The sequence below is a fragment of the Dama dama genome, chromosome 16 (genome assembly GCF_033118175.1).
Source record: "Dama dama isolate Ldn47 chromosome 16, ASM3311817v1, whole genome shotgun sequence".
Taxonomy (NCBI): Eukaryota; Metazoa; Chordata; class Mammalia; order Artiodactyla; family Cervidae; genus Dama; species Dama dama.
The window spans coordinates 9881538-9902870 of NC_083696.1; the positions used below are offsets into that span (position 1 = coordinate 9881538).

Genomic DNA, 21333 nt, shown 5'->3' on the forward strand with positions numbered 1-21333 from the left:
GAAATTACAGTGGAGGAATGGCGTGGTGTGGAGAAGTTTTGAAACTTTTGCTTTTTCCAGGTCACTCACTTGTGCTGGGTCCCCCAAGAACCTTACGTACTCCAGACCTCCGAGGATAAAACCATCAGGTGGGCTTACTGAGCAGCAGTGAAGGTGTTTCTGGTGAAGGTCTGTGGCTCCCGTGCTTACCTGACTGTGTTCCTACTCTGCTTCTCAGCATTGCTGTGCCTCTCCCAGGGCCTTCCACTCCTCTGCCCTTTGCTAGTGTTGGCATCTCTCTGATCTGGCCCCACGGATAACCTGGATAGAGGTTGAATGGCAGGAGGTCAGCTTGTTCTGGCTGGTTTTTAGAAGCAGCTGATTCTGACAGCCCTGACTGTGAGAACGGGTTCAGATTAAACTCAGGGTCAGTCGCTTACTTGTCCCACCCCTTCAAGTGGCCCTTACTGGGCTCCAGGTGTTCTCAATCACTCAGCCCTCAGAATCACCATCAGGGAAGTCAAATGAAGTAAATCCTTCTTAGACTAGAAAGAATGACCAGAAACATTGGATCTCAAGAGATTCTTCTTAGAAAATGGTAGGAAGAAGATAACAAAATAAAATTGTGACAAGAGGTAAAACGGTCCCCAATTGACCCCATGGGTCAGTTGGCCAAGGCCTATAAATATTTTGTGTGTGGTTCTGGAATGATGCTTGCTTCTCTCCATCGTGATATGTATCTTTAAAAATTTTTGTTAAATCACAGGCACAGAAATATTTTCTCTCGTCTGTTGAGAGTAGTACCCCAAAGGACCAAATTAACAAATTAACTCGAACTATTAAGATGCTTGGTCTAAATTCCCATTAATTAGATCTCAAAATAGAAAGAACTCAGATGTCATTCAGTTTGGTTATTTCCTGACAGCTTTAGCATCTCTGAGATCGATCTGGTTCCTGTTGCTGTTTTTAGGTAAATCACAGCGTTCTGTTCTGACTGGTCAAAGCCCACAAAGAGCCAAGACTTTGGCGTTCACAGGCAATCACAGGTGCATTTCAGCACATTTACTGCAAACTCATTCCCTGCCGTAATTTCTTTCAGACTGTGGGACAGTCGGGGGCTGCAGGTAGCTCATACATTTCCCACCCAGCAGCACATCCAGACGCACTGCGCGGTCAGTGAGGATGGACACAAGTGTGTCTCCTGCAGCAGCGGCTTTGGAGGGGAAGGCTGTGAAGCCACGGTGAGAGACTGTGGGGTCCAGGTGTTGGGGTGCTGACGAGAAATGACTTCCTCTGACCTCCTGCCTGTCCTGGGCTACACAGGCAGGCTCTACTTAAGTCCCAGGCCTATTCCAAGTGCATACTGTATGGGAGCCTTTGCATTCTGGATGCTTCTTTCAAGAAAACTCCATTGCCTAAGCTCTCTGCATCGGTCATAGAAAAGAAATGTGATGGGAGTCAAGATAGGAAAGCGTTAGACACAGAACCACCTACTAATGTCCCTGATCCCAGTAGAGTTTAGAAAGGGGATGACCTGTTTGAAGAATCAATGTGTTCCTGTTGAGCATATGGTCACAGGAAAGGAATTCAAGCTCTTTGGGAAGTTTAGGGCTCTAGTGTTGGTCAAGGGCCCACTGCATCCTGAACCCATATACCTTTCCTTGCAGTTAATTTCAGGATGGATTGCCTTGGCTTCTCCAGAGTACCTTGGATTTCTCACTGTAAAATATTAGTTAAAAGATTTATCTAGTATCCAAATGGGACAACTACAACTCCCATTTTATTGGACATTTATTACGTGCAAGGCACTGGGCTGAGCACATCATGTGCGTTATCTCATTTTATCCTTAAAACAATTTCGGGAGTTTGGTATTACTATAGTTCCCATTTTACAGGTGGGGAAATAGAGGCATGGCAAGTTGAAATCTCTTGTACAAGACCGCACTTCTCATAAGTGGTAGGTTGAAGTGTTGAATCCCAGGCGTCTGATGTAGCATTTCTTCTCCAAGCTAAGCATTTGCATTTCCAGCTTCTACAATTGTTCCTTGGACAACGAGTCAGTGTCCAGTGATTTCATTATTTTTTGGACACAATTCCGTGTGCTCTTGTCTGTGAACATCATTCTCCAGGTGTAGTCTGATTAGTATCAACAGGAGTGGGCTGGCAGAACTGTTGTCTCCCTTGTTATAAAATCTGGTCTTCCTGTACCCAGAGTCAGTGTCTTGGTGTTAAATCAGAAGGTCTGCCCCTGTATATACTTATGAGAAGATACTCCTAACTGTGGGTCCCTATGGGACCCACAGGTGCCAAGAGGCTGATATAAGGCTGCTCTTGAGCTGTAGTAGAAAATAGGCTATCCTCTTCTGTCTCACGGTGCTGTCATGATAACGAAGAAGGCAATAACCCCCAGTTAAACCATCTTTAACCTGGCTTGTTTGAGACATAGTCACTGCCTGACTGGATGGATGGCTGGGAGGGGTGAAGATAAGGGTGTCTGTGTGAGGAGGCGGGCTGAGGGAATAGGGGCATCATGAGAGTCTGGGGAGAGGATACTAGAGAATGAAGCTGGGAAATATGTATGCAAGCCAGCCCCTGTCATTACTTTGCAGCTGTGGGACCTAAGGCAGACACGGAACAGAATCTGTGAGTACAGGGGGCACTTCCAGACCGTTGCGTCCTGTATCTTTCTACCCAGAGCTCTAGCCTCAATGCCTGCAGTTGCTACCTCATCACATGACTGCAAGGTGAAGATCTGGAATCAAGACACTGGAGGTAAGGAGCCTGCCTCTGGTGCTTCTCAAAGATACATGAAGTCCTATAGGTTTCCTTAAAACTCTTTGTTCCATTGCTCAGCATATATGGAGTCACCTATGTCCTGCCACTGTCCACTCCCGTAGTGGTTAAGAGATGACATCAAGAAACCAGACTCCCTGTCCAACCTCTGGCTAGGAGCTGTCACCATGTAATCCCTGGTATCATGTTGTACAGACGCCTTCCTAAAAGCTCAGATGTATCTGGTTCATTCATTATTTCTATCTGTAGTTCCTCATCATGTTTTGACTTGTGATGCTCAAAATGTCTGGAAAAGCAAATAAGAATTGCCACTTTAAGATTCATGTTCAAGGGCTAAAATGAGAGCCTCAGTTAGGTGGGGGTGAGGTGTGGGGTAAGGATAGTCTCAGAAAGACTGCCCTCTCTTGACTCTGCAGCTAAGGTTTGGGATTGTAGAAAGGTTATGCAAAGCGCCAGAGAAAGACATGCTTTAGGGAACAAGCTCCCCATAGTTTCCTTGATGTGGTGGTGTGCTGGAGCCAGCTTCTGCTCACTGACTGTTAAATATTCAGGAATATTTAATATGGTCATGGCAGGAGTATTTACCTCACGAAAATTGGCAAATGCTGTGAATGAAGGTTTTTTTTTTTCCTTTCCAAAAAGCCAGCTTACCAGCACCCCACTGCCTTCATACTATTCTGTCCTGGACACTGGCTTCTGGCAGACACAGAGCTAGCGTTCATTTAGACCCTCAAGCCAAATCCCTTCAACAACTCATCTCCCAGAAACTCAGCTCCTAGCAGGGGAGGATAGGGTTGCCCCCCTCAGACGTGTGGGGTCACGTCCAGCGGCTTCCACAGTGAGTGCAGTCAGGTACCCTGACCTGGGCTTGTGGGAAGAGCAGCTGTTCTAGATTCGGGGATCAAAACCCAAGACCAGGGAGGACCAGGTGCGAAAGCGCCGCTCTGCCCGCCGAGTGTGCACGCATGCTCCTAGAAGAGCAGCCTGCAAGATGCTGACGGAGGTGAGTGGGTCAGCCGGCAGCCCCAGACCGCCCTGCAGGTGCCCTGTCATCCTTTGTCCTGAGAGGACAAAGCAAGACCCCAGGGCGGCGCAGCTGAAGATCAGTGTCCTCATCTTTTGCCCTGCGCTTTGTTCTCTGGGCGGGCATTCGAGGGCAGCGTTTTAACACGGCCTTGCAGTGAGGCCCCAGTTGTCCGGTGTACTTCCAGGTGGAATACGTCCTGCGCTGATGCCCTGGGGCTGACCTCCTCACTGAACACTCCTCTGAGGCACCGAGTGCCTCTCGCACCTGGGTTAGATGCATATACACAGCATGGGCTTTATTTCTGTAGGCTTCTTACAAAGACGCCGCCTTTCATGATATGGCAGCCTTGGTCTAACGTGCCGGTTCCCCCTACCTCCCCAGCCTGCCTTTTCACCTTGTCGCTGGATGGATCAGGACCTTTGACTTCCCTGGCGGTGGCCGACACCATCTCCTTATTGTGTGCGAGTTTCAGCAGAGGAATTCACTTACTCAGGGTGGACCACAGCCGAGGGCTGGAACTGCGGGAAGTGGCGGCATTCTGAGGCCAAGAGACCTTCACTGGACAAGAGCAAACTGTGGCTCCTTCTTTCTCAGTGTGACTTTGTGTTTTTTCATGTTCTCTTGAGGGGAGGGTAATGTGGAGCTGATGTTTTTTGCTTAGGTTCCCTTGGAAGATATGTCAGTGTTAGAAGTCAGTTTAAGTCAAAATCAGGTGTAGAGATTAGTAATACGGACTCAAATATGGTTCTCAATTGAAATTAAATCCAAGTACAAGTTTTAGTGAGCTTTGGGGACTACTGTTTAAGAAAAATGAGTTTATGGGCTTTTGCCTTTTGAGACGGCCCACACTCTTGTCTGTGGAGTGTTTCTCCCAAGGCCATCTTACCTTCTGAGATGTACTGCATTTTGTTCATGGAATGTGTATCTTTCTTAAAAAAAAAAAAAAGGTTTATAGCTCAGAATGATGGATGTGGATGGATGTGGATGTAAGAGTGAGAGTCAGAACACAGGTCTGAGTCTACTGAACTGACCTTTTCCGTGTCTCCAGAAAAGAAAAGAGTATAGTGGAGAGAGAAACCATTGTGGTTGCCTCACAGTTATCTAGGTGGGAAAGGTTAGTGCAGCTCCATGGAAGAAACGGATTGCAGACATGAGGTTAAGCTCTAATCACAGCCCCTTCCCTTCCCAGAAGAATCAAAGTTAGGGCAAGGAAGCAAAGCGACCAGGGCGAGCGCTGCATGAGCGGGAGGCCTGAGATGGCGGGCAAAGAGGCTGGCCGCCACCGTGCCTCGCCCGGAGTTGGACGGATTTTCAAACCCATTCCACGGAGGAGGGAGTGGAGAGATGAAGGCTAAGAAGAATTTCATTTGTGTGTTTTAATATTTTTACTTAGTTTTATATAACCCTTCCTGGGAAATGGCCGGAGCGAGGCAAAGGGAATGTCTGCAATGACATTGGAACACATAGAAAGAAGTAGAAAGATGGGCTCAGCCGTGCCAGCCACCGAGCCCCTGTCGGTGAAGAGGAGCAGACTGCTCCCGTCTGTCTGGGTGGTTCCCAGGAGATGGGTCCCGAGCCTGGTGGTCACAAGCCTGCTTTCCTCCAGGGAAAGGAGACTCACTCCTGCCTCCAGGCAAGCCCACACACAAGGCAACTGAGGCCTGGAAAGTCCCTTTCTGATGAGTCCCAAAGAGTCCTCTCTGGCCCCTGCCTGTCCCTGATACCAGCCGCTGGCAACCTTCTTCCATGTCCCCCTCTCGCTCCTCTTTGGGGCCAGCTCCCCCATTCTGTCTCCAGCCACTGGAGAGGAGCAGCTTAAGCTGATGCAAAGCATCCATCAGACCCAGGTTGGACCCTCCATTTCCCCATTCAGCTGGATGATCTTGGGAAAGTTGTAAAACCCCAGTTTCCTCACTTAGAAGATGGAGCTCATAATCCTACTTTGCTCACAGGGCTGTTTTGAGAATTGGACCATGTTAAATGCCAGGCAAGCTGTGGGATGCTTACAGTTGGCAGCCCTGGCTCCTCGCTGCCCTCTCTGCCCAGACTAAATGCTGTCCCTCCCACGTGACATGTTCACCACTCCTTCACCCGTCCTCCTTAGATCGTGACTTCTAACCCTTCAGTCATTGTTCGGCTTCCCTGTGATCCGTTAAGTTACAGATCTTTGAGCCCTAGAAGGACGTGGTGAGAGAGGAAGCTGCCTCACTGAGCACCAACAGGAGGCTGAGCACACATATTCCCACGTGGTTCTTAGTACCCTGTCACAGATGAGGAAACTGAGGCCTGGGGACACGCAGTCCTCTGCCGGAGGTTATACACGTGGGGAGGAAGGGGAGGAGCCCTTTGCCTCACCCCTTAGCCTCTGCATGATGTCACAAAGTCCACTTCAGAAATTCTTAGACCATGACCTTGTTTGTATCTTTTCTAGACCAGTTATCAACTTTTTGGCTCCAAGGAGATCCTCCTGACAAGGGGCCTGGGAGTAGTAGACAGGTGTCTCAGGGAAAGTCCTAGCTAGTCTTAAACTATTAGTGCTACAACTGAGCCTTTTTTTCTAGGAAGAAGACAGAGAATCTAAGGGAGTGGGTTGGGAGGGGGGTCCCAGGGAAGACTGAGAAAATTAAAGGGCTCTGACAAGCCCAGTTCTATTACCAATTAAATCGTTTCCCTACACTCTACACCTGCTTGATGTAAAAATTCCTTATCTGTGCATTTTAAGTAGAAAATAGATTCATAAATGCACGTGTTTTTATAAGATTTTTCAGTCTTTTATGCCCTAATGCATTCATTTGGTCATCGAACATCTCATTTTAGAGGCTATTCCTCTAAAATCACATAAGGGAATCTTCCAAAGACGACTTTTTTTTTCTTTTTTGGCCGTACCACACACATGGCATTCGGAATCTTGGATCCCTCACCAGGGATCAAACCCATTTCCCCTGCAGTTGATCTATGGAGGCTTAACCACTGGACTACCAGAAAAGTCCAGCTTTTTTCTATGAAAGTATTTAAGCCCTTGGAATCTGGCCAATTATATTGTAATTTTTTTTTAATTCATATATTTACTTATATAAGTTGAAAATATTTATATATTAATATTTAAGGAAAATGCATAGTGATTATTAACCACCTTTTAAAAATATTTATTTGGTTTTTGTGGTGGCTTAAACTATCTTATGAGGACCTTTATTTTTTCTAAAAGGTTAAAAATAACCTGGAAAAGGGTGTTTTCTTTAAAATAGCTACCTGCAAGTATTGTGATGCAGTGAACATCTTTGGTATCCCCACAGTATCGGACAAGTCCTGATTATCACTGACTTCCTGAACAATGATTATTAAAGAAGGTTCCTGAAGAATTCTGAGTTTACAGTCACCAAAACAGAAATAATATCTGATCTTTCAGGACAGCAGCAGAAATGTGCCTTCAGATGTGTGTTTTCAACATTGGTATTGAGAGAGATTGTTTTCAGTCTATAAGGACCTTCGTTTTGATACAGGAATTGCAAGTATAGAACTCAAGTCGTTTTTGTTTTTTTTTTTAATATTTTAATGCTGAGAAAAAGGAACTTAGATTTTTCTGATTGGTCTTTTGAAAGAATAATTATTAAACAGCAGTTTCATCATTAAAAACACAGCGGAGTGCTAGCTGTTCCTGAAATGGGCGCTTCTTGGCATGGGGTTTGCAGCTAAGATAGCATTCCCAGCTAGGCATGGCCATGAGAATAAGCTGGTGTCAGTGGATTGGGAGTGGCAGTGATGTGTGTGTGTAACTTCCACCTTATAAGCACAAAAGGCACATGTTTGTCCAGGACTTCCCCTCTGGGCCCCTTCCCCCTAGGTGTGATGCAGACTGCCAGGAGTAGCTTCAACTATTTGGATAAGGATAGGATGGGACAGCAAGAAAGGAGGAACCAGGGCCCCAGATAACTTCCAGGAGCTGATCTGTTCCAACAGCCTGACTAGCTGAACTTTGACTTGAAAGAGAACGTCATTCTCTTTAAGTCACTGTATATGTATATATATTTAAATTTTTTTAGTTCAAGTTTAGCCATCACAAAATTTCAAATGTCTTAAATTTACAGCTGGTTGAATTTTCATGAACTGAACACATGCTGGTAACCTAGATGAACGAGTATGATGCATCCAGGGACCCAGGTGGCCTCCCACATACACCCCTCCAGAAGTATCTGCTCAGGAATTTGTCACAACGTAAACTGGCTTTGTCTGCTTTCTACTTGATATAAAATCGTATTGTAGTAGATGGAAGATATGGCCACAAATTTCTCCCATCCCTGTACATGCGACCCTTTGCCAACTAACTTATCACTAATCAGCCAGTTCATTTCAGTTCAGTCGCTCGGTCGTGTCCGACTCACTGCAACCCCATAGCTGCAGCACACCAGGCTACCCTGTTCATCACCAACTCCCGGAGTTTATTCAAACTCATGTCCATTGGGTCGGTGATGCCATCCAACCATCTCATCCTCTGTCATCCCCTTCCCTTGTCGCCTTCAACCTTTCCCAGCATCAGGGCCTTTTCAAATGAGTCAGTTCTTCACATCAGGTGGCCAAAGTATTGGAGTTTGAGTTTCAGCATCAGTCCTTCCAATGAATATTCAGGACTGATTTCCTTTAGGATGGACTGCTTGGATCTCCTTGCAGTCCAAGGAACTCTCAAGAATCTTCTCCAACACCACAGTTCCAAAGCATCAATTCTTCGGCACTCAGCTTTCTTTATAGTCCAACTCCCACATCCATACATGACTACTGGAAAAACCATAGCCTTGACTAGACGGACCTTTGTTGGCAAAGTAATGTCTCTGCTTTTTAATATGCTATCTAGATCGGTCATAACTTTTCTTCCAAGGAGCAAGCATCTTTGAATTTCATGGCTGCAGTCACCATCTGCAGTGATTTTGGAGCACAAAAAAATAAAAATCTGTCACTGTTTCTGCTGTTTCCCCATCTATTTGCCATGAAGTGATGGGACCGGATGCCATCATCTTAGTTTTCTGAATGTTGAGTTTTAAGCCAACTTTTTCACTCTCCTCTTTCACTTTCATCAAGAGGCTCTTCAGTTCCTCTTTGCTTTCTTCCCTAAGTGTGGTGTCATCTGCATATCTGAGGTTATTGATATTTTTCCCGGCAATCTTGATTCCAGTTTGTGCTTCATCCAGTCCAGTGTTTCTCACGATGTACTCTGCATAGAAGTTAAATAAGCAGGATGACAATATACAGCCTTGACGTACTCCTTTCCCTATTTGGAACTAGTCTGTTGTTCCATGTCCATTTCTAACTGTTGCTTCCTGACCTGCATACAGATTTCTCAGGAGGCAGATCAGATGGTCTGGTATTCCCATCTCATTAAAAATTTTCCAGTTTGTTGTGATCCACACACTTAAAGGCTTTGGCATAGTCAATAAAGTGGAAGTAGATGTTTTTCTGGAACTCTCTTGCTTTTTTGATGATCCAATGGATGTTGGCAATTTGATCTCTGGTTCCTCTGCCTTTTCTAAATCTAGCTTGAACATCTGGAAGTTCATGGTTCACATACTGTTGAAGCCTGGCTTGGAGAATTTTGAGCATTACTTTGCTACGTGTGAGATGAGTGCAATTGTGGGGTAGTTTGAGCATTCTTTGTCATTGCCTTTCTTTGGGATTGGAATGAAAATGGACATTTTCCAGTCCTGTGGCCACTGCTGAGTTTTCCAAATTTGCTGGCATATTGAGTACAGCACTTTCACAGCATCATCTTTTAGGATTTTAAATAATTCAACTGGAATTCCATCACCTCCACTTGACTTTGCATTCCAGGATGTCTGACTCTAGTCCAGTGATCACTCCATTGTGGTTATCTGGGTCATGAAGTTCTTTTTTGTATAGTTCTTCTGTGTATTCTTGCCACCTCTTCTTAGTATCTTCTGCTTCTGTTAGGTCCATACCATTTCTGTCCTTTATTGTGCCCATCTTTGCATGAAAAGTTCCCTCGGTATCTCTAATTTTCTTGAAGAGATCTCTAGTCTTCCCCATTCTGTTGTTTTCCTCTCTTTCTTTGCACTGATCACTGAGGAAGGCTTTCTTATCTCTCCTTGCTATTCTTTGGGACTCTGCATTCAGGTGGGAATATCTTTCCTTTTCTCCTTTGCCTTTAGCTTCTCTTCTCTTCACAGCTATTTGTAAGGCCTCCTCAGGCAGCCATTTTGCCTTTCATTTCTTTTCCTTGGGGATGGTCTTGATCCCTGCCTCCTATACAGTGGCATGAACCTCCATCCATAGTTCTTCAGGCACTCTGTCCATCTGATCTAATCCCTTGAATCTATTTGTCACTTCCACTGTATAATCAAAAAGAATTTGATTTTGGTCATACTTGAATGGTGTAGTGGTTTTCCCTCCCTTCTTCAATTTAAGTCTGAATTTGGCAATACTATTCTGAATTTGGCAATAATGGTAATCTATTATCATTATCAATGGCAATCTATTGATGGAGTCTGTTTTTTCCATCCCTTGAATCTGCGATAGCCTTTGCCTTGGCTGACTGACAGAATGCAGAAGAACAAATGGTGTGCAAGTCTGAGTTCGGCCTTAGAGCTTGCAGCTTCACTTTCACCCTTTTGGAACATTGCTCCGAGGCCTCCACACCAGAGAGGTGACTGAGGCCCTGTGGAAAAGAACCCAGAACCACCACACAGGTGAACAAGGTCTCCTTGGACCTTCCAGCCCTGCCAAACCCACAGCCGAATGTAGCCACAGATGACATCAAAAGAGAAACTGAACAACTAGCCACTCAGTCATGAAGAACAACCAGTTGTTTCAAGACGCTAAGTTTGGGAACAGTTTGTTAGGTAGCAGTAGAGCTAAGTGAAACAGTTTGTGCTCTAATCTTGAGCCAAGTTTCTTTGGTTCAACATGTTTGTGAGATAGATTCATGTTGTTGGATAGTATTGTATTGTGTGACAATATTATAATATATCCACTTAACTACCGATGGGCATATGGGAAGTTTCTAGTTTGGGATGCTTATAAATAGTGTTGCTATGAACATTTTATTAATAAGTCATGTGATGAAATCTGCCTGCATTTGTGTTCACTGTATAAGCAGGGGAGATCTTTCTGAGCCATAGGGTATCTTACATGATCAGCTTTAGTAGCTCTTTTCCAAAAAGTTTGTCCCAGTTCACATTCCCACCAGCTGTAAGACATTAGGCAGAGTTTCAGTTCCATACCCTTGCTAACACTTGGTGCTCTTAAACTTTCCTTAAAACTCTCAGCTTTAAAGATGAGTCAGGGACTTACCTGGTGGTGGCCAAGACCGCACTCCCAGTGCAGGTTTGATCCCTGATGAGGGAACTAGATCCCACAAGCCACAACTAAGACTCAAAATATAAATAAGTAAATGAGTGTGTAAATGAAGACCGCACTAGGGAGGTGTCAGCTCCGTGAGCCAACATTAGAAAGAAGCTGGACCAACTGGTTTTGATTCTACCATTCTTCCTGACAACGGCCAGTTAAGAGGCCAGAATTTAGGTTTTTTGGTTTTTTTTTTAATTTTTATTTGTTTAAGAGGTCAGAATTTAAAACAGAATCTTATATGCTCTATTTTTACAAACCACTTTCACAATCATAATTTCATCTGCATCTCCTAATAAAATAATCCTGGTATCAACTAGCACTGCATATCTAGGTGCTGAACTCAGTCTATCCAGAAATATTCCTCTGGAAACCGGCCACCTTTATATGACTGATAAACTTGCTGACATTTAAAATGAGGCTGCGTGGAACATTGTCCATGACTCACCCTAAGTGAAAAACACAGGTAACAAAACAGCCCCATACAGTCTCATCCTATTTTGGTAAAAAATATATCTGCATATATGTCTATACATTCATAGATAAAGGTCTGGAAGAAATAGAGCAAAATGTTAACGGTGTTATCTCTGAGTATTGAGCTTAAAGATGAATTTATTTTCTACTTTATGCCTGTATTTTTTTTATAATGAGGATGAATTTGTTTAATTTTTGAAGTTTAATTATTTTTTAAATCAATAACACATTTATATAGTCATAGTCAAGAGTACAAGAGGTTACACAGCAGTCTCCTTCTCATCCACATCTGCCTTCCGTCTGGCTCCCTCAAGAGGTAACCCGTGTTCCAGCATCTGCAGAACCCTTTCAGAGACGTTTCATGCATACACTACAAGCAAACACATAAATTTAATTCTGTCACTTTTATGATAAGACTATTTTCATGTTGAAGAAAACGTTGTAGAATGTGTCATGATGTGGAAAGATAGGTAGAAAGACCACAAAACAGTGCATAGAGTAAGACATTTTATTTTTTTTTATTTTTTATTTTTTTTTAGTAAGACATTTTGTAATGGTAGTGGTTTAGTTGCTAAGTCGTGTCTGACTCTTGTGACCCCATGAACTGTAGCCTGCCAGGCTCCTCTGTCCATGGGTTTCTCCGGGCAAGAATACTACAGTGGCTTGCCACTTCTCCAGGGGATCTTCCTGACCCAGGAATCGAACCCAGGTCTTCTGCATTGCAGGCAGGTTCTTTACCAACTGAGCTACAAGGGAAGCACCTATTTTATAATAATTTATGAAAAAATTTTTATATTTAAAATACTAAAACGCTATATACCCAAATGTCTTGGTGGTCACTTCTGTGTGTAGGATTTTGGGTGAGTCTATTTTCTCCTTATAGGCAGGATGTGGCCTGGGTTTAGGGTGTGGACTCCAGTACCACAATGCCTGGTTCAGATCCCAGTCAGCCTCCCCTTAGCCTCACAAACCTGGGGCTAGGGACCTACCTGTGTCTGAGTGCCTTCACCTGTGAAGTGGAGATTATATGATGCTAACACCTGCTCACAGAGTGTCATCAGAAATGTCACAGATTTAGGTGGAGCCCCTCAAATGGTGCCTAGCATTGTTCCTGAGAATCATATTATTATTCATCTGAGTCACCTAATTTTTCCATATTGGACATGTGTTACAATAAAAGTTAAAGAGTAAATTCCCATGAGAGAAGGGAAACAGATGTAGAGGCAAGCACCGATGAGAAAGTGCCACAGAAAATCGCGCAGACCCTGAGGCCCTGTGGACCCACCAAGGAGGGTGGGGCCCGGCTTCCTGATTTTGACTGACAGCCCCGTGAGAGGGTCCCTTCGCCTGGTGCTGCCCGCTGGGCACTCCAAAGCAGAGATGGACTTTGGCCATCTCTCTCCGGGCATTTGGAGAAGGCTTTTGAGACCTTCCTGGAAACTCCCCTGTCCCTTCCTTGTATAAACAACGTCTCGCAACTCTTTGCCACTGTCTTCCTGGCAGTGGTCGCGTGAGGAGAGATTTCAGAGTAAGTGTGAGGTCTTACTGGCTGTGCCTGGCCCAACTCATACCAAGGAGCTTCAGGGGCCCATTACTGCCACCCCAATGTGGCAGAAGGTCTGAGGGTTTGGAGAATGAGCTGCTTCACAGCCCAGCTGGAGAAAGAACTGTCCGACTGCAGTTTCGAGTTTCTAAATACACCAGGCAGCATGGGCTGGAGGCCTGCCGTCCTGTGTCCCAGGAGGAGCCCTCTGCCCGAGGACAGGGTGGGGAGGGGAGGACAGATGAAGGGAGGGGCGGAAAGCGCAGGACTGGGAGCTGGAGGCCCTGGGGTCCTGCCTCAGCTCGCACATTTCAAAAACTGATGTTAGCTGGGAAAAATTCGCAGTTTCGGTCAAAATCCAATCACTCCTTACAGAACCCCTCGAGTTGATCTGGGAATACAATGCCAGATGGGACCTGCTTGGTGAGAGTAATTATGTGAACTACTTTATATTTGAAAGAATATCTAGATCTTGTGTAGTTCCTGCTAAGCCTGAGGTAAATGAAGGTTGGGAAATAGTGCAAATCAATGTTTCCAGCTTTATTCAATTGGTATATTTTAAAATGTGGTCCAGTGTTTAAGTCCTTGCCTTCCAATACATGGGGTGGGGGTTCAATCCCTGGTTGGGGAACTAACATCCCATTTGCATCACAGCCAAAAAACCAAACCTTCAAACAGAAGCAATATTGGTTGGCTCTCTCTCGAGCCAACCCACTGTTCTAATAAATGCTGTTCTCCTCTCATTCCGCCTCACGTCTGGAAATTCTTTTCCAACCCACACACAGACCACAACAAACCCTGAAAGCTGCACGGGGCAGCCAAAAATAAATAAAACAGAAGCAATAGTGTAATAAACTCAATAAAGACTTTAAAATGGCCCACATAAAAAAATCCTTAAAAAGATAGAATAATAAAATAGTTCATAATCCTTTTCCACAATCCTACAATTCCCACACTCTAGAGACAAAGTGTGTTTGTTGCTCAGTTGTGTCCAACTCTGTGCTATCCCATGGAGCCCACCAGGCTCCTCTGTCCATGTAATTCTCCAAGCAAGAATACTGGAGTGGGTTGCCATTTCTTTCTCCAAAGGTTTTCTGATTAAATTTGGTGCCAAAATTGACCTGACCAGATGGTGCTTATTCTTTTAGCTGCCGCTACTGCTAAGTCACTTCAGTCGTGTCCGACTCTGTGCGACCCCATCCCTGGGATTCTCCAGTCAAGAACACTGGAGTGGGTTGCCATTTCCTTCTCCAATGCATAAAAGTGAAAAGTGAAAGTGAAGTCGCTCAGCCATGTCTGACTCTTTGCGACCCCGTGGACTGCAGCCTACCAGGCTCCTCCGTCCATGGGATTTTCCAAGCAAGACTACTGGAGTGGGGTGCAATTGCCTTCTCCGATTCTTTCAGCTATCACTCTATAATAAATAGCAGAATATTAGTACATTTTATTACAGTGTGCTGCCTCAGTTCTCACTAGTATATAGTCAGTGCATCATATTATGTTCCTAAAATATGAAAAATTCTGAATTCTAAAACACATCTGGCCCCAAGGGTTTTGCATAAGGATTGTGGCTTGTAAAACAGGTTCAGATGCTACACAAAGGAGATGCCCATTCCCACACTGAGATTTACCTAGCCCTGCCAGGAATATCTTCTTCTTGGTGTCAGGTCCATGGGAAGTCTCCAGGAATCTGAAGATGAATGTACTCAGGATGAGTCAAGGAGCATGTATTGGGGATATTTTTTCCTAAATTAGTCCTCCTTATACTCCAGTGTATCTCTAAATTTCCCTGCGGATCTTGTAAAAATGCAAATTCTGACTTAGTAGGTCTGGAGAGGGCCTGAGCTTTGGCATTCCTCTCAATCTCCAGGTGAGGCCTCTATGGCTAGGACCTTTCTATGTTCTGGGAGGGCCCAAGGCCAGGCGCCTAGTGACAACCATTTGCTGCCCCATGGGGAGAGCTGCCTCTGACCTTGTGGGCTGGGATCTCACTCAACGCTGGTCACCGGACCAAAACCTGCCTCGTCACCGCCTTTACTCCCTCCTCCACTGACCGTTTACTGCCTTCACTGCCTCTTCCTCCCCACGTGGTTCATGCCACTTTCTGCCTCCACTCCACATCTTGGCTGGGCTCCACCATGTCTCATGACTCTTCACTCACCCAGTTTCAACGGACTGCTTAGACAAGGTGCTTTTCCAGCTGACTGACCTCACTTCCCAAGCATGAACGAAGTTTGTTCAACTCTCAAATTCCTGAGATGCCTCACTATCTCTCCTGGGTATCTCCCCGGAAAATTTTCCACTGTTTGCAAAGTACTCCCTAGCCCCGACCACCCAGAGACATTGTGATAGCGCATTTGCTCACTAGACAAGAAGTGACCCGGGAAAGGGCCAGGGTTAGACAAGGTCTTTTTGTGTCAGTGCTTGCAATGCCCTGATTTCTTACACACCCGCCTTCCTTTTCTCCTTAAGTTCTGGATTCCCTGGTTGCAGAAAACTCAGACTTATTTATTTTCCAAGTGAATTCCCCTACTCCAGAAGTGAAACCATTAGGGGGCTCCACTCTAGTCCTTTATGTCTCGGAACAGAAAGAATTCAGCAAGAGGCAAAGTAACAGATAAAAAGTGATTTATTAGAATAGGACTCTTATGAGGCTTACAATTAATTGGTTGGTGAGAGGGTGCCGCCTCAAGAACTCCGTGGCTTATGTTTTTATAATCAAAGGAAATGTGGGGAGGGGGAAAAAGACCGCGTTCTTTCTCTCATTCTTGAATAGATGTCACACTTCCATCATCAACTCCTCCTCCAGGAATTTTCTTGTCCCTACATGGTCAAGCTGGCACTACGGAAAAATTACTTCAGGTCTCAGTACAATGAAGGTCTTTCACTTTGAATTGTCACCTTTCCATAAATTGTTATTTTTTATGTGTGCAAAGAGCGTGTCCTAGGAGTCATTAACTTACTGAACTCACTGGATGAGAGGTGGGTCTCACGCCACCATTGTTGTATTGTTTTGGGCATGCTTCTGCTGCATGGTTCCTGTTGCTATGCAAGCCTACTTGATTTTACGATTAATCAAACCTGATTGCTTAAGTGATCATTAACTTACTATAGTCCCCCGAAGTCCCTTAAACTTCCCTTGCTATCTATGATCCCCTAATGAAATTTCTGGGCTAACTATTTGATTATCTTACTTTGTCCCTATCAAAAGTAATACATATTTATTAATAAAAGTTTAAAAAATATAGATAAGAAGAAAATGAAAATACCAGTAAGCCTAACACACAGAGACAACCATTGTGACATTTTGTCTCATGGCCTTCAGCCTTTACAAGTTTTGTTTTACAAAATCTGACTCACACATATAATATTTTGTAAACTGCTTTGCCCCCTCCATTTATAGTATATTGTGACCATTTTCACAAGTCAATAAAAATTCTTCCACAATATCATTTTAAATGATTGTATAGTTTTCCACTTAACTGATGTGCTACAGTTGACTCTTTTTTTTTATTATTAATTTGTAGTTAAAACTGCAATGAAGATCCTCAGTTAACCAAAAGATATAGGTATATTCCGACTGTGACTGATTCTGATGTGTCTGTAGTTTTCACACCATCTGGGTGTACAGTTCAACTTAGTTCTGATACTACCTGGCTGGAGAAAGCATCAGATCCCACAGCTTATAGGTTCAGTGTCACGAGACTGCCTCCCCTCCACACACACTTCAGATATCAGTTGAAAGTCCATGTAGTTCCTTGTGCTTCTGACCAATTGGCTATAGATCAGAGGTTCCCATGATCCCGTCCTTGGGTTTGATTATTTGCTAGAGCAACTCACAGGACTGAGAAATATTTGCTTCCATTTACCTTATGTAGCTAACTATAAGATAGCATATTATAAAGGATATTATGAAGGATATAGATGAGCATATGTACATCTAGTCAAAGCTATGGTTTTTCTAGTAGTCATGTACAGATGTGAGAGTTGGACCATAAAGAAGGCTGAGACCAAAGAATTGATGCTTTCGAACTTTGGTGCTGGAGAAGACCTTTGAGAGTCCCTTGGACAGCAAGGAGATCAAACCAGTCAATCCTAAAGGAAATCATTCCTGAATATCCATTGAAAGGACTGACTGATGCTGAAGCTGAAGCTCCAATATTTTGACCAACTGATGCAAAGACCCAACTCATTGGAAAAGACCTTGATGCTGGGAAAGATGGAGGGCAAGAGGAGAAGGAGTGTGACAGAGGATGAAATGGTTGGATGGCATCACCGACTCAACGAACATAAATTCGAGCAAACTCTGGGAGATAATGAAGGACAGGGAAACCTGGCATTCTACAGTCCATTTATTTAGTCACAAAGTTGGACACAACTTAGCGACTGAACAACAACAACAGGTGAACAGCCAGATGGAGGAGATGCGTAGGACAAGGTATGAAGGGAAGGGCTGTGGAACTCACATACCCTCTCAAAGCACATCATTCTCCTAGCACTTGATGTGTTCATCAGTCCAGAAACTCTCTTAACTCTACCCTTTTGGATTTTTATGAGGCCCCATTACAAAGCCATGATTAATTAAACCACTGGCCATGGGTGATGGAACTTAATCTCTAGCTCCTTTCCCCTCCCAGGAGGTGGAGGGTTAAAGTCAGGGTTGTAAGGACCAGACTGAAAACTCAGACACAAAATCGTAAGGTTGATTCCCTTGGCAACCAGCCCCTATCCTTAGGTTATCTTGTGGTATTTTGAAAGTTACCTCATTAACATAACAAAGACACCTTTATTGTTCTCAATCACTTAGGACATTCCAAGGGTTTTAGGAATCTGCACCAGGAACAGAATGAAGGCCAAATATACAATATACAATTCTTACTATAAATCACAATATCACACGTATCTTTTGGATACTTCCAGGAAATTATATTATTATGTCAAATTGTATAAACTTCATGGTTTGCAAGAGTTGCCAAACTGGAAAGCATGGCTTCCAAACTTTCAAATACAAATCAGATCTCGGCTTTTTTTTTTTTCTTCTCGGCTTAATCAGTGTTTTGAATTCTCACTAAACTTAGTTAACCAGAAATGGAAAGTAGGGCATTCCAGGGCTGAAAGGGAATTCCAGGCCACCACCAGGTCAAGCCCTGAGACATCCCTTTGTCTCCTGATCAGACAGAGGAAAAATGTTTCCCAAAGAATACAACTATTTTTCAGACAATTCTAGGCTTAGCTAAATCCTGCAATCATATTGGCTTTATTTTTCCATCCAATGTTTATATATTTAAAATGAAGGGATTAGGGGGAATTCCCTGGGGTCCAGTGGTTAGGCCTCCAAGCTTCTACTGCAGGGGGCCTTGGTTCTATCCCTGGTGAGGGAACTAAGATCCTGCATGCCCTGAGAAACAGCCAAAAACAAAAACAAAGGGGTTAGATCAATAAGGGAATGGTTGGGCAGCTGGTCACTTGGTGAGGGTGGTGGGAAAGGGACGGCTTTAGCTTTGGCCTGTGTCTATAGTCGGCCCATACGGGTGATAGTTGATCTCCAACTGCAAGGAGATCGAATCAGTCCATCCTAAAGGAAATCAGTCTTGAATATTCACTGGAAAGACTGATGCTAAAGTTGAAACTCCAATACTTTGGCCACCTGATGTGAAGAACTGACTCATTGGAAAAGACCCTGATGCTGGGAAAGATTGAAGGCAGGAGGAGAAGGGGATGACAGAGGATGAGATGGTTGGATGGCATCACCGACTCCATGGACATGAGTTTGAGAAAGCTCCAGGAGTTGGTGATGGACAGGGAAGCCTGGCAAGCTACAGTCTACAGGGTCGCAAAGAGTCTGTATGACCAAGTGACTGAACTGAACCGAACTGAGCATCCAACTGCTTGTCCAGGACAGAGCTCGAGTGTGTGGTACCGCAGGAACTGACTTCAGGGTCCTGATAACAGGCTGCCCCTGTACCTCTCAACATGGGGCGAGGCTCTCCTCTGGTTTGAGAATAGCTACCCTTCGAGATGAGCCAGTCACTGAGATTAGTGTTGGTGCCTATGGGATGGTGTACAAGGCCCATAATCCCCACAGTGGCCACTCTGCGGCCCTCAAGAGCATATGAGTGCCCTGGAGGGGGCCTGCTGGACCTCTGTGCCACAGCCTGAACTGATCGGGAGACCAGAGTGATCCTGGTGTGTGAATATGTGGACCAAGACCTCTGGACCTACCAGGACAAGGCACCCCCACCAGGCTTGGAGTGGGGGTGGAGACCATCAGGGGTCTGAGGCATCAGTTTCTAAGAGGCCTAGATTTCCCTCATGCTCACTTCTTCGTTCACCGAGACCTAAAGCCAGAGAACATTTAGGTGACAAGTGGCGGAACAGTCAAGCTGGCTGACTTTGGCCTGGCCAGAATCTGCAGCTTCCAGCTGGCACTTACATCTGCGGTTGTTAAACTCTGGTACCCTGAACTCCAGAAGTTCTTTTTACTGCCTACATATGCAAGACCTGTGGACGTGGGGAACGTTGGCTGTATCTCTGCATAGATGTCTCCTCAAAGGCCTCTCATATGTGGAACCTCTGAAGCTGACCAGTTAGGCAAATCTTTGACCTGACTGGACTGCCCCCAGAGTATGACAGGCCCTGAGAAGTGTCTCTACCCGTGGAGCCCTTTCCCCCAGAGGGCCTGGAGCCCCCCTAGCCGGTGGTACCTGAGGCTGAGGAGTCTGGAGCACAGCTACTTCAGAGATGCTAGAGATGCTGACTTTTAACCCACACCAGCGAATCTCTGCCTTCTGAGCCCAGAGGCACTCTTATCTACACGGTGACCCAGGGTGAGCAATAGGAATGGTTGCATCAGAACCAAGAGAGGAGATGCTGACATTTCCCTTCCTTTGAACCCTGGAGTGTGACCTCTGCCTCGGTCTCTGAGGCTTCAAAGATTGGAGACCTTCTCCAGGTTTTTATAGAGACTATTTTGCTGCCTTAATGACATTCCCCTCCAACCCCTCCTTTTTTTTTTTTTTTGTTTTAAACATTTAACCTAATTTTATTCATGCTTGCCTTGGGATAGAGAATAGATCTTTCAGTAAAAACATATAGTAAAAACAAAATATGTCTTATCATGTACAACTTTTAAACTACAGTAATGATATACCTTAATTACTTCCAGGCATACAAGTCCAACATTACAGTTTTTTGTTTTTATTTTTTAATAAATGCAATTAAGACTTCTAGGAACATTTTGTAATAAAGTACTAATAATTCTTAATTTTTCTTTGCAGATAGATCAAGCACCTCCAAAATAGAAATTCCTATACACAGTGAAACTTAAAAACTCAACATTCAGAAAACTAAGATCATGGCATCCGGTCCCATCACTTCATGGCAAATAGATGGGGAAACAATGGAAACAGTGATAGACTTTATTTTCTTGGGCTCCAAAATCACTGCAGATGGTGACTGCAGCCATGAAATTCAAATATGCTTGCTCCTTGGAAGAAAAGCTATGACCAACCTAGACAGCATATTAAAGAGCAGAGACATTACTTTGCCAACAAAGGTCTGTCTAGTCAAAGCTATGATTTTTCCAGTAGTCATGTATGGATGTGAGAGTTGGACTACAAAGAAAGCTGAACACTGAAGAATTGATGCTTTTGAACTGTGGTGTTGGAGAAGACTCTTGAGAGTCCCTTGGACTGCAAGGAGATCCAACCAGTCCATCCTAAAGGAAATCAGTCCTGAATATTCATTGAAAGGACTGATGCTGAAGCTGAAACTCCAATACTTTGGCCACTTGATGCAAGAACTGACTAGAAAAGACACTGATGCTGGGAAAGAATGAAGGCAGGAGGAGAAGGGGACAACAGAGGATGAGATGGTTGGATGGCATCACCGACTCAATGAACATTGAGTCTGAGTAAACTCTGGGAGCTGGTGATGGACAGGGAGGCCTGGTGTGCAGCAGTCCAAAGAGTCGGACATGACTGAGCAACTGAACTGAACTGATACACAGTAAGCACTTTACTTAAGACTAATACTTAAGTAAATTAAGTACATGGACAGCCTTAGGATAAGTTGACATTATATATTCAGCTAAACAGGCAACAAACCATAGAGCCAAATGGAAAAAAAATGTATTTGCAAATAAGATTCAAAAACTAAGTTTTTATAA

At 44.4% G+C, this 21333-nt stretch overlaps 1 protein-coding gene and 1 pseudogene across 6 annotated transcripts in view; both read left to right on the forward strand.

Moving 5' to 3' along the window:
* WDR31 (WD repeat domain 31) overlaps positions 1-13816 on the forward strand; it is a 30286-nt gene extending 16470 nt beyond the window's left edge. For all 6 annotated transcript variants that reach the window (XM_061163385.1, XM_061163387.1, XM_061163384.1 and 3 more), the window contains 4 exons: positions 61-128; positions 1079-1220; positions 2589-2751; positions 4181-13816. In XM_061163385.1, the coding sequence (XP_061019368.1) occupies positions 61-128; positions 1079-1220; positions 2589-2751; positions 4181-4341 (534 nt within the window). In that variant the 3' untranslated portion in view covers positions 4342-13816. The remainder of the gene's footprint in view (positions 1-60; positions 129-1078; positions 1221-2588; positions 2752-4180) is intronic.
* Positions 13817-19217: 5401 nt separating this feature from the next.
* On the forward strand, positions 19218-19860 carry LOC133071012 (cyclin-dependent kinase 4-like; annotated as a pseudogene).
* The last annotated feature ends 1473 nt before the right edge of the window (positions 19861-21333 follow it).